The sequence below is a fragment of the Saccostrea cucullata genome, unplaced genomic scaffold (genome assembly GCF_032062105.1).
Source record: "Saccostrea cucullata isolate Sc308-1 unplaced genomic scaffold, CSIRO_AGI_Scuc_v1 ctg1781, whole genome shotgun sequence".
NCBI classification, from domain to species: domain Eukaryota; kingdom Metazoa; phylum Mollusca; class Bivalvia; order Ostreida; family Ostreidae; genus Saccostrea; species Saccostrea cuccullata.
Genome location: NW_026922689.1, coordinates 115,299 through 131,456, shown reverse-complemented (window position 1 = coordinate 131,456; position 16,158 = coordinate 115,299). Strand labels below are relative to the sequence as shown.

At 33.4% G+C, this 16,158-nt stretch overlaps 1 protein-coding gene and 1 long non-coding RNA gene across 2 annotated transcripts; both read left to right on the top strand.

Annotated features, from left to right (window-relative positions):
• Window positions 1-4,831: 4,831 nt before the first annotated feature.
• On the top strand, window positions 4,832-6,329 carry LOC134262227 (uncharacterized). The gene is made up of 3 exons (XR_009990979.1): window positions 4,832-5,015; window positions 5,866-6,105; window positions 6,288-6,329. It is a non-coding gene; the product is annotated as an uncharacterized LOC134262227 (long non-coding RNA).
• Window positions 6,330-9,134: 2,805 nt separating this feature from the next.
• Window positions 9,135-12,644, top strand: LOC134262233 (multiple epidermal growth factor-like domains protein 10). Its single transcript, XM_062744611.1, has 6 exons — window positions 9,135-9,149; window positions 9,513-9,627; window positions 11,579-11,707; window positions 11,816-11,983; window positions 12,241-12,328; window positions 12,477-12,644. Exons 1-6 carry the CDS (start codon window positions 9,135-9,137, stop codon window positions 12,631-12,633), a joined length of 672 nt encoding a protein of 223 aa, XP_062600595.1. The 3' UTR covers window positions 12,634-12,644.
• Window positions 12,645-16,158: the final 3,514 nt, after the last annotated feature.

Genomic DNA, 16,158 nt, shown 5'->3' with positions numbered 1-16,158 from the left:
TATTTACTGTGTTGGGGTTAATTTATATATTTGCTTTACTGATTTAAATATATACGCTGGCAATTTAAAGCTTTCTTATGAATTTTAGATGTAATGTTCAAACGTTCCTTAGTGTTTTGAGTCTTGGCTAATTAGGAAAGATAACTCTTGAAAGTGGACTTTTTAATACCAAATATTTTTTAAATTGGAATTTTCATTTCGTTTAGACACAGGGGCATCTTACCCACTCTGTTCTCTACTTCACATATAAAAATACACAAGGGAAGAATCGAAAGTAGCACACGATTTTAAAAATAAGTCAAAAAACAACTTACTTGAGAAAAGTTAAACAAATCCTGAAATGAAATATCGCAAATGATGTCCTATTACTTATCCAGGCTAAAATATTCCAGATATATCCACTTTTATCCAATAAAACCCCAGCTTTCTTGTGAAATTTAAATTAAAAATTAATGAACCACGTGTACAAAACTTGACTTGCGCCTTAATTTCACACTTTGCATTTCATTTTATATATTTATTTTTTCAAGTTAATGTAATGAAAAAGATAATGACATTAATTGTTTTTTAGGAGAAAATTATTTTTTCTAATAAAATTAATATTAGGTATTATGAGGTATTTTCAAACTTTAATATGACTGTTGAAAGTTATGTAATTCTGGTGATAATAAACTTGAAATAAAACATTTCAAAAATTAGACAAAAGCTAAAAAATTCAAAAAATATTTATGATATCAATACCTCTTTTGGATATTTAACATGTACATTATAAGAAAAATTAAAATAAACTTATATACCACCTTAACCTATCAAATGAATTTACTTTTATATAAATTGAGAAATATGCCATTAGTGTTGACGTTTCACATCACTTTATTGCAGATATACGGAAGCTAGTTAAAGCCACACTGTTCACTAACACAGCAATCGACTACCGTGTTATCAAATTACTACCACCATTTGTGAATCCTCTAGAGTTTATGTTTGAAATATTTAATGCTGATCGGATTCCTTTCCGGGTGAACGAACGAGGAGTAGTGTTAGTAAAGGGAGGTTTAACTGCAACAGTGTATGAATTCATAGTCAAGGTAACAAATCAACGCCTTGGAGAGTCTGTGCTAGTAACTGTGATAATCAGATGTAAAGATCCGAATGAAACGGTTTCGTCTTCTGTGGAATCGGATGAAATTGGAATTATCAGCTTATCTACCGTTAATTCAGGGCTGAGTAACATCCCTTTGACCTCCTTGATCTTGCTTAGCACCGGCATTTTAAAGTTTTCAGAGACTTACTCTAACTGGCTAAGCACTGAACAATTAGCAATCAGTCCATCTAAAGTCCATTATTCGTCTCATCAAAAGTCATCGGAAATCACAACAGGCACGGAAACAACACAGTTTCTAGCATCAGTTACAGGCACAACTTTATCACTGTCTTCAATATTGATTTCGGACTCATTTATAAGATCTGTTTTCTTACAAGAGTCCTCGCTTAATTTAGAGTTCTATGCAACATATACGTATCATACACTCTCTCCGTCCTTCAACGGCGTTATAGAGAGTACAACCCAGTACACAAACTCACTTACACCTAGCTTATCAACCTTAGCTTCTACAGAGAGAACGGTAATTCTTTAGATTTATGAGATAGATTTTCTGATTGTGCATTACAAAATGCCATTCCGCACATGTTTTATACCGTAGGAAATTCGGAAAAGAAAATTTGCATACTTAGTACTTGAAAATAAAGAAAATACATTTTCACATTGACTTTGTATTGATTTTCTTGCACAAGGATAAGAAAATACTTCTTATAAAGAAACTGCAACTCTAACTGGTTATGAGGCTGCTTCAAAGAATGACAATGCATCTTCCAGTTTACTGAGTGCTCACTGGGAAGGTTACTTATTGGCAATACTCTACCATTCAGTAACTGTAAAACAACTATTTTATGCGTCTTTTGTTAGCGAGATATCAGTCCCAAATCAATCCGCGAGAATTAATTTTCACGACTGATGACACATTTCTCTATATAAATACAAAGCAAAATGAGTGGTTTAAGTCGATTTATATTCGCGAGTTAAAGGAGGTGCGCGGAACTCGCGTATATTTCTCGCACGCGTATTATAGTTGGTTTGCAGTACTTTATACAATTAACTAAATTGCAGAGCATTCTCCCTTACTTGCCCTGTCTTTACTCTTTTCATCGGATAAGATCCCCCAAATTCATTCAAAAAATGATGTCATGTATCTGATAAATATACATAGTTAGAATTGACGCTTCTTATATTTCAGCAAAAGTAAGAGACACAATTCTTCCCTGCTTCGAGATAACCTAGCACATGTTCTTTTACATGTACAATGTACATGTACTAATTCGACTTGGAAGTTGACGATGGAGTTTTGTCTAAATTCCCGACGGTATGATGAACAAACACCTTCTGTTTTAATAACTAGAAGAGCAGATTTTTATCTTGCAAAACTTCTATAATACGTAAGTAAAATAAATATTCAAAATCAGAGACAAAAATCAATGGATTGTAAATACTTGAAATGTCCGTACATAATTCTCAGTCTCGGTCATTTTGAATGCTCTATACACCTTTAGGGATATTCATTCACACAATACACTAAAACGTCGTTCTTTTTTATTTTTGGGAAACATCGCAAAGAAATACTAGTAAAACGACATAAATTTGTAACACATCTCAAATAAAACATCTTAATAAATAACTTGCTTTAGAATTAGTCGTAATACAACATGTTTATATCCGAATCCGATCATCAGAAAAAGGATTTAAGTAAATGTCCCACTAATTTCTTAAACAGTGTTTTGAACTCGTAAATATATATCTTCAATTTTTAAGAAATCTTTAACATTTTTGAAATCATGTTTATTTCCGAATACTATGGAAACAGACTCAGTAGCTCTTAATTTGACGTCTGGTATTTCGTTTTTGCCGTCACTCCAATACTGTTTTTGAATGTTGCCTATATTTTGACAAACATAGTGCACCCTTTTGCAAGAATGTTTTTCACCACATCCGAATGTTTCTAAAAGGGACACGTCAGCATTCTGTGGGCGTATTCCGAGCTCCCACATTTTCTTCACCATATTAGGTCTCCCCAGATACACAGCGAGGTGAAGGGTGGACGGTATTTCGGTATGATTACGATGGAATGCAATATCTTTGTCGACGCTTAGAAGGACATCACAGACATCTGTATTGTTATGCATTACTAAGTAATGGAGGATGTTATTTCCATATTCATCGAGCAGGATTGCTATTTCGTTCTTTTTAACCTCGGGTTTCTTTTTCAGCAGCAATTCTAGAATGAGTCTGAAGTCAGAAATTGGGGGAAACGAAATATGAAAATCAGGTTTATCAATAAGGAAAAAGGGGTTATTTTTGTTTTCTGCAAAGTCTATATCTTCGCGTCCATACCTTATTCCAAACAAAGCTGCTTGTACTACAGTAAAGCTTTGCTCAGGCATCTCTAAAACACTCATTTCATCACTTACAAACTTTTTTAACAATTTCCAACGTCCCGCAAAAGCGGCCAAATGACTAAATGACCAACCATTTTCTGCGTTCAATGAGGATTGTAACTTCAGAACCATCTCTACTGTTGTTTCCCATCCTTTGAGTATGCAACACTGGGCAAACGTCAAAGAACGACCGGAAAATGAGCAGTTTTCTTCAAATACACTGTATAAAAAAAATAAGAACTAAACAACAGTACCAGCCAGGCACAACCCAACAGAAAGCGGACCCCAACGGAACTCAGGGTTTCTTTTGTTCGGTTTGAATCCATTAGAACTGGCCCCGAGCTATTTTATCATTTATCATATACATTGAAAAGGCAGTGCACATATAATAAGTGTCTAAAAAAGAAACCTTTTTTATGTCATTATTGACAAAGTCCACTGGGTTGTACATCGCTGATGGCACCTGATCCTACAAAGTACCTCAGATGTTTTGGGTGGTCCATGTTTGCTCTGCTCCTATTTTGTATTGTTTGATGGTCTTTTCTGCTTGAATGCTGTTCTTTGTCCCCATGTATTTCATTTATACACAATCAATTCACGAAAACGAGGGAAGAGGACCCTTATTATTGTGAATCATAAGACAAGTATACTTACATTTACTTGTACCTTTTTCATATTCTGGCGGAGAAAAATGACTAGACATCATAACTGAAAATTCCTTAACAGGCAAAAAGTAAACATAAAAAGAAGGAAGAAAAACGTCTGAACTAAAAAACAAAATCCTGGGGTAAACTTTCCTATCAACAAACGAATTTCATAATAGAGGCTACATTGACAATACAAGGGACGATCTGACTATTATGCAAAAACACAAAATGTGAAACTAAACTATGTAGTGACTGGAAAGTTAACCAAATAACGACACAATGGCAAAGCTTTGTAATTCAGTTACTTTCCAGACTTTCAGTTAACTGAATGGAGGATCGATCGAATTTCTTCATGGTCATAAGAAAGGGGGATGAAACTTCATATGATCATGCTCTAACAACTAAAATTTTGCTTGAAAAGCCTCCACCATGAAAACAACGTGCCTTTTTTTACTGAATCTTCTGCAAAATAATTACTTGATCGTACAAAACTACACAGTTTTCCCCGTTTTGAGCATACAGATCTTATGATGTTTATTTAATATTCTGAATCAGAAGCACAATCATGTTTGTTGTTATTTGAGAATAACACATGAATACAATCAGGATGACAAATAAATAAACTTTTGATTTTGTTTTAAGTGGACTTATCAAGGGCTAAAGTTGCCAGTCAGATCTCAAGATTCGAATGTGGAGATTATGCATGTGAAAAATCTTATGTAGCATCAAACGCAGTTGATCGAGACATGTCAACATGTTCAAAAAGCGAAGATATTGGGCTTAATTCTACCAAGAAAAGTTATTGGTGGAGTGTTGATCTTGGAAAGATTTACAGCGTATACAGCATCAGTATCTTGTTCAAGAACTATAATGGTTATGGTGTGAGTTTTTATGCTATCACATACTCTATTGATGATGGAGTTTCATAAATATGGATATTGGATTATAATCAGAATGATTGAATAACTGTTAAGACAAGGGTTTTCCACCTTTTGAGAAAAAGATAACAATATAGTAACTCTTTTTCATAACATGCACAGTGCATAGCCCTAATATAGTTCGCAAAATGGCGGAATTTTTTGAACATGCATCCGTGCAAAGAAGATGTGATGAGCACAAGTCTATAATATACAATTATGGACTGTTTTGAAAGGTAGACAACACGAATTATCAGGTTTGAGTACAACCGTACTCAGACCTGATAATTGGTGATGTCTCCCTTCTAAACAGTCAATAATAGTTTTTTTTTATTCTGAAGAATCTAAATTATCAGTAAGATGGAGTAGAAAATAATAATCAAACCTCTTGTGTTCTCCTACTCTGCTCTCATTCCATACTTTAAAAATATGTTTGACCTCCACCAACAGACAACTTTGAGGTCATCGTTAGAATTTTTGTTTACCGATCCCGCATATTTAGCAATTGTATTTATAATTATAAATTAGAGTTATCTCGCTTTAACCACTGTATTTTCATTCAAAGGGCGACAACAAACTGGAAACCCAGCATGTTCGCTTGCACTCTTTATTGTCATCTGAGGGGTGACAACAGTTGTCACCCTGCACGTGAGGGAGACATCACGAATTGTCTCATCTCACGTGACGTGCTCTAAACAAATGAGATTAACTGTATAATTTTGAAGGATAATAATATTTATTTCGAAATTAAAAAAAAAAGATTATAAATCGTAAATTAAATGATTTTTGTTTCTTTTTTTTTTTTTACACAGAAATGCGACAAAGAGGCCGTTTTGCGGGTTTTTCTCTTTATTTGTCGAATTCAAGTCTCCAAAAGAGTGACTTCTTGTGTTATGAGGATAGAGAAAAATTGCCTTCATTAAATTTTACGACAACGTGTGTCGGACACGGACAATACGTTACATTTTACAATCAACGACGCAAAGAAACCAATTATCCAGACGAATACCAACAAAATACAGTCATTGAATTATGCGAAGTTATAGTGAATGGTAAATAGCTAATTTTATTTACCATTTTTTTGTAGAAAGAAAAAAATATAATCGGGGATGAAAAAATTTATCTCATTTATTAAATATCTTCAGGATCTACTTTTAATAAATTTTAATTCAAAATGAAATAAATGCAAATTACCTGCATCACTTAGAGTCTAAAAATTCAAAACATTAATAAGGTTGTAGCGAAGCCGATGTGTATGGAGAAAATTGTGACAGAGCATGTCCAAAGAACTGTCAGGAACAGAGGTGTGACATCATCAACGGAACCTGTCTGGGATGTTACCGGGATGGACCGGGCTATTTTGTCAAAACAGTACAAGATATTGATAACAATAGTTTCTCAGTAATCCGAAAGCCAGGAATGCGCAAGCTTATCTGTATAACGTCATTTTTCAGGAATATTAAGAATTTACATCTAAATTTACCAATTATAAAATTTCAATTTCAATTATGCTTTAATTAGGCCATTTTTAAAATAATGATTGCTTGCTCTCTATTGACGCAAGACAAAACTTTTGAATCGGAAGGTCCTTTATAGAAAAATTGAATATACATGTTGACGGGATAAGGAGAACAACAAGAAAAAGATTTCGTGTCCAAAAATGTAAAAAAAAAAAAAAAAAAGGTTTTTGGGTCGGACCATTTTTTAGTCAGTCGATCAGGAAACCAAACATTGATTTAGAACATAACCTACTTTTTCAGCCTATCAAATGCTCCCATTTCACGCGAGGAATTGATTCTTCATGAAGAAGAATATTTTTTCTATTTCTGAAATGATAGGACAGTTATATGGGCTTGTCTATATATATATGTTTTAATTCTCACATAAAAGAAAAAAAAAATATTCCAACGTGTTTTTTTCATATTTTGATTTGACTAGGCCCCCATTTTTTTTCATGTCCATTTTTAGCCGGGCTTATTGCTCAAAGAGCAATTGCCGGCTTATGTCATCCCGTTCAAGGCAGGAAGTCAACCCCATAGTCGCCATTTTAAAGTTACGTGCAAAAATATAGTTCTTTCTCTCAACCGCTTTTGAGATACAAACGCTAAATAAAGCAACAAAAATGAAACGAAGTTTTATCTATATAAATAAATATTAGTAGTAATGACTTTGTAAACTTCAGTCCTAAGTCAAAGAACATAGATCATTAGCGTAAGGATTTTTTGATAATCAGTGTTATCAAAGTTCTCTACACATATACGAGGTAAAGCAGGGGGAGGGAACGAGACTGGCCTGATTGTTTACATTCGGCGGTACCAGATTAATTCCGATTCTGACAAAATCGGACCGTGGTATTAGGATTGAAAAAATTGAAAAAACTCACTGTCAGTGTCTTATCATTTATATTGATAGTTTTAAAATAATTTTTTCATCAGAATATAAACGTGATTCATGTAAGAAATTCATTCTACTCAGTAAACGAGCCCGGCTCCCTGTACTTCTGAGTACTTTGATAATCTTTTGTTGCCTTTCTGAATACTGTTTTTCCCCCCATATTTCGGTACATACAAAAAATACAATCATCATTATGTGTATCAGAGACCAACTTCGACCTTGATGAAAGATTTATGGCATAATTTTCATCATATTTTCAAATAACAACAAAGCGTTGTGGACTAGTTTTTTTGTTATCTTTACACAATTATTTTAAAAGAAAATCAAACATGAACAGATTTTTATTTATAAGGATATTCATCAACACAGAGGCTTTAATATCTTCATCATGACCAATTTCCCAGTAAATCAAAGTAATTTCATTCAATAAGTCCCTGCTAACCTGAATGGGTTGCAGTCCATTCTGAAACCGCGTGTGTTCGATATTGATTGTGAGTTGATATGTACAATGAGCGATCGATTCAGGCATTACATATAACACTATCGTGGAGTTTATTATACCCCACGCAACTAGTTGCGGGAGGTATAATGTTTTTGACCGGTCCGTCAGTCAGTCAGTCAGTCCTCTTTTTTTGTCAGCGCAACTCCTCATAAACCGCTGCACAGAATTTCGTCAAACTTTGCAGGTATTTAGAACACAATGTGTAGATGTGCATATTACCAGGAAATTTCGATTCCATTATTTTACCGGGAATTTCTGCACATTTAACATAGGCATTTGGCCATACCTTTTACATAGAGATGAACAGTTTGTCAGCGCAACTCCTCATAAACCGCTGCACAGAATTTCGTCAATCTTTGCAGGTATTTAGGACACAATGTGTAGATGTGCATATTACCAGGAAATTCCGATTCCTTTATTTTTTCCGGGAATTTCCGCACTTTTTAACTTAGGCATTTGGCTATACCTTGAATATAGAGATGAACAATTTGTCAGCGCAACTCCTCATAAACCGCTGCACAGAATTTCGTCAAACTTTGCAGATATTTAGGACACAATATGTAGATGTTCTTATTGCCAGGAAATTCCGATTCCTTTATTTTTTCCGGGACTTTCCACACTAAAAACTTAGGTTTTTGGCCATACCTTTTACATAGAGATGAACAGTTTGTCAGCGCAACTCCTCATAAACCGCTGCACAGAATTTCGTTAAACTTCGCAGATATTTAGGACACAATATGTAAATGTGCATATTACCAGGAAATTCCAATTCCTTTATTTATCCGGGACTTTCCACACTTTCCAACTTAGACCTTTTGGCCATATTTTGAATAGAGAGATGAACAGTTTGTCAGCACCACTCCTCCTAAACTGTTGTACATCGTTTCGTCAACCTATGCAGATATTTAGGACATATTCCATTATTTTATCCCAAAGAGTTTTGCCTATTATTCAAGAAAATTTCTCACCCCCCCCCCCCCAACCACTTCAAATTAATGTGTGGATTTGTATATTGCCAAGAAATTTTGATTCCATTATTTATCTAGAAACTTCATTCCACATTTAAATGTCCTCATATGCAAGACATTTTGATGTGAAGATTTTTTTGCAATTTTTGCCCTTTTTGATCTATACTATGTATTTAAAGTGCACTGTGCCTTTCATTATGTGTTTTACCGTCAAGTTATGGGGGAGCGTGGGGTATGTGAGCTAGCTCACTTTTTCTTTCATTTTTGATTCATTCATTTGATGGCTGGGATTCTGTTCTAAGTCAGTAAGATAATATTTAGAGAAATCTTCGTCACAAAATATGGGCTCCGCCCCCCTTTGCCCATTCTTCATGACGAAGATTTCTTTTAATACGATCTTACTATTACAAGGAGTATAATTCTGAAGATTTCTATAGCAACACAAGACATTCGGATTTATGGGGCTCTATTGTACATTAAAGTTAAATTACTTATTTTCATTTATTTAGTTTAAAGCAAAAACCATCTTATTTGAGATCGCATGTTTGTTGTGAATGTTAAATTGTTGATTTGTTTATAAATCTGGATTTCACAGAGTGCCAAGGAGGAAGGCATGGTCTTGAATGTAAAGCAAGTTGTTTTGGACATTGCAAAAACAAGGCATTTTGCAACCACGAGACTGGTCAATGTGACAACGAATGTGCTGAAGGGTGGCACGGAATATATTGCGATGAAAGTATGTTTTGTTTTCAATATTGTTGATGATTCTGTTTCGAACGTGTTTTTTCCGGTATTGATGATTTTATTTCTTAAGTTTGAAGTGGTGTGGTCGACAGGGGATGCTTACTCCTCCATGGCATTTGATCCCACCTCCGATGTTTTGGAGGTCCGTGTTTGCTCTACTCATATTTTGTACTGTTTAATGGACAACGTATTTTCAACTACCAATAGTTACTCAATCAATATGCTGACAATGTATCCTAGTGAGCTTAATATTTGATTATTTTACTGTCCAGTATTCGTTCTGCTTCAGATTTGTTTTGTTAAAAAGAACTTTGAGCTTGAAAATTGTTTATTGTTTTCATGTTTCTTTGCACTAAATCTGAGGTCAGAAATTTCTTCCTGACCAATACATAGGACTCGGGGTCAATAGGGGATGCTTATTCTCTCTAGGCACCTGATTCTACTTCATGAATTTTTTGGGGGTCCATATGTATGCACTGATCACATGATTGTTCCATGCATTGTTTATATATCTTGTTTTTTTAAAGAGTGTACAAAAGGATATTATGGTGTGGACTGTAAATTCAACTGCAGCAGACACTGTAAAAAAATAACGACCCCTGTGACAAACAAACTGGACATTGTTATAATGGTTGTGCAGCGGGATATACTGGCTCATTCTGTAGCAGCGGTAATTTTTCTTATTATATTTACATTTGCAAATGTTTTCCTTTACATAACACTACTGAAGGCAAGCGTTTTTATAACTGTGTAAATACAGGTTTGGGGTCAAGAGGTCATAGATGTGCGTTTGGATAAACGTTCCACGTAATTTCTCTGTGACGTCATAAAGGGTCGACGCGCGTTTAGTAGATTACATACATGCCGTTGGGTTTGAAAAATTAACGCATTTCACACGTTAAAAGTAACAATCAGGCAAATATAAAGTATGAATAAGTCACAAATGTAAATATAAGTAATAAGGTATCATTTTTTGAGTTTTATCGAGATGTAAAACGGGTTGACACATGATCAAATCTTCCATAAAGCCCTTCGGGCTTTATGGGATTTGATCACGTGACCAACCCGTTTTACATCTCGATAAAACTCAAAAAATGATACCTTATTTCTTAAATATTTAAAAAAAAACAACCCAGGAGTCTCGTTATTACGATGTTCATTTTGACACAGTAAAATGTAATACCAAGAAAAACGTTATAAAACGTCCTAATCAATTTTATTAAACATCATGTTTGAAAGCGTATTCAAATTATCACCCATGGCAGGTTTATTAACCGCAAATAATCTCTTCTCCATGAGATTAGGTGTCCCTCCGCGTATTTCGGGAACGGACGTACATGTATGTATGAAAGGCTATTCAAACAGTACTAGTGTGACCACGGAGTCTGTGCAGAAGGATGTTTCGACAGTTACATGGGAGACATATGTGACAAATGTTGGAAAAGGATACAATAACATACATGAATATATACGACATTTTTATGCATTCCGAAAAGATGTGTACATGTATTAATTAATCGACTTAACGCCTTTTTAAAAAAAGAGATATGGTTTTTGAAGGCATTGTTCAGGGAATCAGCAAAAAAATATCGATTCGGTCTTTCATGTACATAATGAAAAATCAGTAAAGATATAATAATTAAACATAATCTGTGTTTAATTAATTAAAGTCGTTAAATTTTGTATTCAATGAAGCGACATAGATAAGATTTATAAAATATTACGTACTTTTGACTCGAGGTTCAGGTGTTAGTATACAAGTTAATTTTCTTTTGAGATGCCCTGCTCAAAGATTTGTTTTATATGAGGTTTTTGTGAGATCGATTATTGTTAAATATCGTTACCCTTTTTTCATCAATTTATACTGCGCTATTTTAATGCGTGAAAAGTATTTCTATTTACTTCATTATTATGCAGTTTGCGAAAAAGGATATTATGGTACAGAGTGTTCACAGAAATGTTCTCCTAAATGTATCGACACATGTCAACACACTGATGGCTCTTGTATTTGTTCCTTTGGATGGATGGGCATAAATTGTAATCGAGGTCTGTAAAATATATCGGCATGATATCTTTTTATGATTCATGGTTTAATCTATAGTATTTGTAATCACTTACCAAAGCATTACCCTCAATTTTGGTCTGATACTTCAGAATGCCAACCTGGGTATTACGGACTAAACTGCAAGGAAGAATGTAGTTTACACTGTGGTTTTAATGACACGTGTGAGAGATACAATGGATCTTGTCCAAGAGGATGTCAAGAACCCTTCACAGGAACAAACTGCTTAAAAGTGACAGGAAACAGCACACAACCGAAATGTAATGTATACATATCTGTATAACAAGGTAAAAAATATATATTTATTTCGAAACAAATTCAAAAGAGAAACTAAAATAAGTTTTGATATTTTCCACCTCTTCTTACCCCATCTTTATTTAGTTAAAAATGAGTTTTATGGAGAATATAAGAATTTTTGGGCTCTTTTTATTGTAACTACAGTAGATTTTATAGAAAAAAAGATTCTATATTCCTTAATTCATTATATCATTAAAAAGATTAATAATCTATTATATAGGTTCTATTCTTCCGTGGATCTTGGCACTCATTCTGTCAGTTGTACTGAATTTGTGTTGTGTTTTAATAGCTGTCTGGAAACGCTTCAGGTAATATGTAAAAATTATTTATTTATAAAATTTCATATTCAATTATTTGGTTTACAACAAGAGCAATTATAGCATTTTTTATTTACATTAACAATTTTTACATGTAAATACCGAAAGAAAATCTTAATTTATTTACTTTTTTTTTAAGGAAATCCTCAAATCAAACCTCTACTACTGCTGATTTAACAGATGACCAAAGTCCAGCACACGCTCAATACGAAGGAGGAATAACACCGTCTATCAAGAGAAGCTATCAAGAATTAAATGATAACATAAGTTATGAAAATGTTACGTTAAACCTGTGAAATAATGATGATTACAAATATCTACCTTTTTTCTAACGATACATAATGTTTATTTATTAGATATACAACGAAATCAACATTAACGTGCTTCAGAACTTTACTGTACATTTTATGTACATTGCGATCTATATTCATCTATTTTATACTGCGTTAAAGCATGCTCTATTCCTCTTGGGCATTCACGTACATGGTAGTACTAGATGAAAAACAAACCTTTTAGGTTCTCGCTTGAAAATACACATGCGTTTACATACATGTACTCTAATTAGAAATAAGATAGGTTATACTACTTTATAATTACTGGCTAAAAATAAATTTCTAAATTTAAGGAGAAATCCTTAAATTTGAATATTGCAAAAAATTCCACGTATATCGTAACTCAATCTGAACAGGAATTTTGTTTTAATTTTCTACAGAATGAGGTATTAATTTAGTATTTTAACAAATAAGGTAATAATACACCTTATCTTATCTCGTAGAGCAAATATTCAAAGGATGATTGGTTTCGAAAAAATTGTGAAGTCGTAGCTACAGAAATCGATTTTAATGGACACCAGTTCATGAATATGTCCGCAATATTTTTTTTTTTGTATTTCAGATTAGGTAAAAGATGTACATATTAAAAATGAAATTAATTTTCAATCAATAATCATTCACTACCATCTCAATCAAAGTGGATATAGTTTCACGAAACTGTATTCACGAAACTGTATTTTAACAAGATGTGTTTGTGAAACACTATGCGCCCGGCGGCAACAAAGTTTAAAAAAACCCGCATATTTTTAGCATATAAGTGTGTTAAGAAAGTTTAAAAATAAGTTTTGAAAATTTTGAAGTATTGTTTACTGAAAAGATAAGAAAAACTAAATTTCCAGTCTGGCGGCATAAACACAAGATAATTGTGCTTTCGATTCACAGCAATTAATTTTCACAGGAAATTACAGGATTTTTTTTAATATGAAAATATACATAACCATCTTTAAAACACTAAAATGATAAAAATGCTGGTCATTTCGCGTCAAAATGTTGGATTATTTACTCTTGTTATTCACAACTTCACAACTGATGAGGTTAGGTAAAAAGAAAGATTATAGTAATTTTTCCAAAGAATAGTTTGTCATATTCATATATTATACTTTCATGTAAATTACTTGTATCTGATTCGTCGAGAAACATTTGATAAAAAACACTACTACCCGCTGAATAATGAAGCCACACCCTCCTGCGTAGCAACAGTCAACATTGCTTGACGACGGGTGGTATTACAAAAAATAGCGACTGCGTGGAATTTATGCGCGCACGGTTCACTGTAATATGTATTTCTATAAAACATTCAGTATAATATAATAAATATTGCATGTAGTTAAGTGTAACATTGAAAATTTTCACCCCTCGAAAACCATTGTCAACCTCGGCTGCGCCTCGGTTGACAATGGTTTTCTTGGGGTGAAAATTTTCAATGTTACACTCAACTACATGCAATATTTATATAATATTCTATACCAACTAGAGGAGTTTTGCATAAGTATTTGAAAGGATATACTGACATATGTGCCTCAGATATTTTACAAATATGCTTCATCCCTGATTCTTCTGCACAGACATCATCTGTTTTAATACCTACCCTCCCCTTTTCCTTTCAATCAAACTCAGTTCAAACCTTATCAGTAGCAAGAATGGATTCTGTGAACATTAAATATCACAAACTTTAAATATCTTCTCTTTGTATTTCTTTTCGAAAATGAAAGAAAAATTGGGATTGAACATTCTTAACACCCTTTAGGTCACGGACAACGTAACAAGGTCATTGATCTTGGTGTCGTTTGAAAGACCTTGATTAGTGAAGAATGCATATCAAATCTGAAGTATCTATCTCTCATGGTTCAAAAAAGCTATTTTTAGCATAAAGGACACAGTCAAGGTCATTGACCTTGGTGTCATGGGAAAGGGCTTAATTAGTGGAGTACATGTATGCATGCAAAATTTTAATTCTCTTTCTTTTTCTTCGTTCAGAAGTTATGGCGGAGTTTAAAGTTTGCCGACAAGAAAGATATAATTAGCGTATAGGTCACAAGGTCATTCTCCATGGTGTCATTTAAAAGAGCTTACATGTAATTAGTGATGTATGCATACATGTACCAAATATGAGTTCAAAAGTAATGGCGAAGGTTAAAGTTTGCAAAAAAAACTATTTTAGCATATAGGCCACAGTCAAGGTTACAAGGTCATTGACCTTGGTGTCATTTAAAAGAGCCTAATTAGTGAAATATGCATACCAAATATGAAGTTTCTTTCATTCATGGTTCAAAAGTTATGGCGAAGGTTAAAGTTTGCAGACAAACAGATAAACAGACAGACAGGACAAAAACGATAAACGCCTCGATCGGGTCTTTCGATTCGAGCGCAAAAAAATCCGTAGACCTGATTCTCCACAGTTGTTACATTATGATACACCTTCTACCACTGTGCAGTTTTATTTCCTTTTGTAGTTCATCTGTAAGCAGCCATACTTTTTAATTTCTGTATTACGTGTGTATATATTTATTACGGCATTACTGCCTACTACAGTATCTGCATTGAATAATGTGTTCTAATATTCAAAGTGTTCTTTCGATTTTATAATTACTAGTAACTTTAAGATGTAGAAAAATTGATCCTGATAGCCTATGCAAGGACTTGAAATAATTCCGTGTAACTGCATGACATTATAAGCATTACGTAATTCACTTATTTACATACTTTTTGAATTTAAAATAAATGAAAAATTATTTCGTTGATTTCCTTATTTCCTTAAAATAAGGACTGTAAGACGTATGGAATCCTCTGCAAACATTATTATCAATGTTCTTTCATTGATCTCCGGATTTATGAATGCATATGGTAAGGTAAACTGACCTTCAATATAATTTTTTTAATCAATTATTTTTTCTGTACATTTTAAACTTTATTTATACTAAAAGCCAAATAAATATAGTACCGAAGGAATTATTTGACTGCCTTTCTATTACATTTAAAGTGCCACCTTATCAACTTAACGTAAACAAATGAATATTACATTATAAAAAGCTGGCTTTCGAGTTGTATGTTATTTTAATATTATTTGGTTTTTGTAAGAGATTCTTAATCCATATTCGTATCAAAAGCACAAAAATATAATCTAATTGATATCTGAAATAAAAAAAGCAGTAAACTTCAGTTTACGACTTTCTTCAATTCACTCAAACTGTTCACAGTACATGTAGCTCAGTCGCTAGAGCGCTAGTTCCGTGATTGGAGGTCGTGAGTTCGAATCTAGGCTGCGGTTGAACTACTTAAAGGCGATAAAAATACGTAGCAACTGTTTTTTGTCATGTGCTCGGCTCTTCATGTGCATTTATTTGAAAAAAAAACTGACAGAAATCTCTTCATCTCAATTTGTCACGTTGCTTAAGGTGTATATGTTGTTTAAATGAAAAATTAAGTATTTCATTACATGGAATATTTTTTAGAACAATTCTAAGTAAGGCGTGATATTCTGTTAGTTAT

Bases quoted from the DNA above. Each gene is read 5' to 3' on its own strand.
- LOC134262233 (XM_062744611.1), top strand. The intron at 11,708-11,815 runs GTCTGTAAAATA...CTGATACTTCAG, and splicing joins GGGCATAAATTGTAATCGAG to AATGCCAACCTGGGTATTAC. The intron at 12,329-12,476 runs GTAATATGTAAA...TTTTTTTTTAAG, and splicing joins GCTGTCTGGAAACGCTTCAG to GAAATCCTCAAATCAAACCT.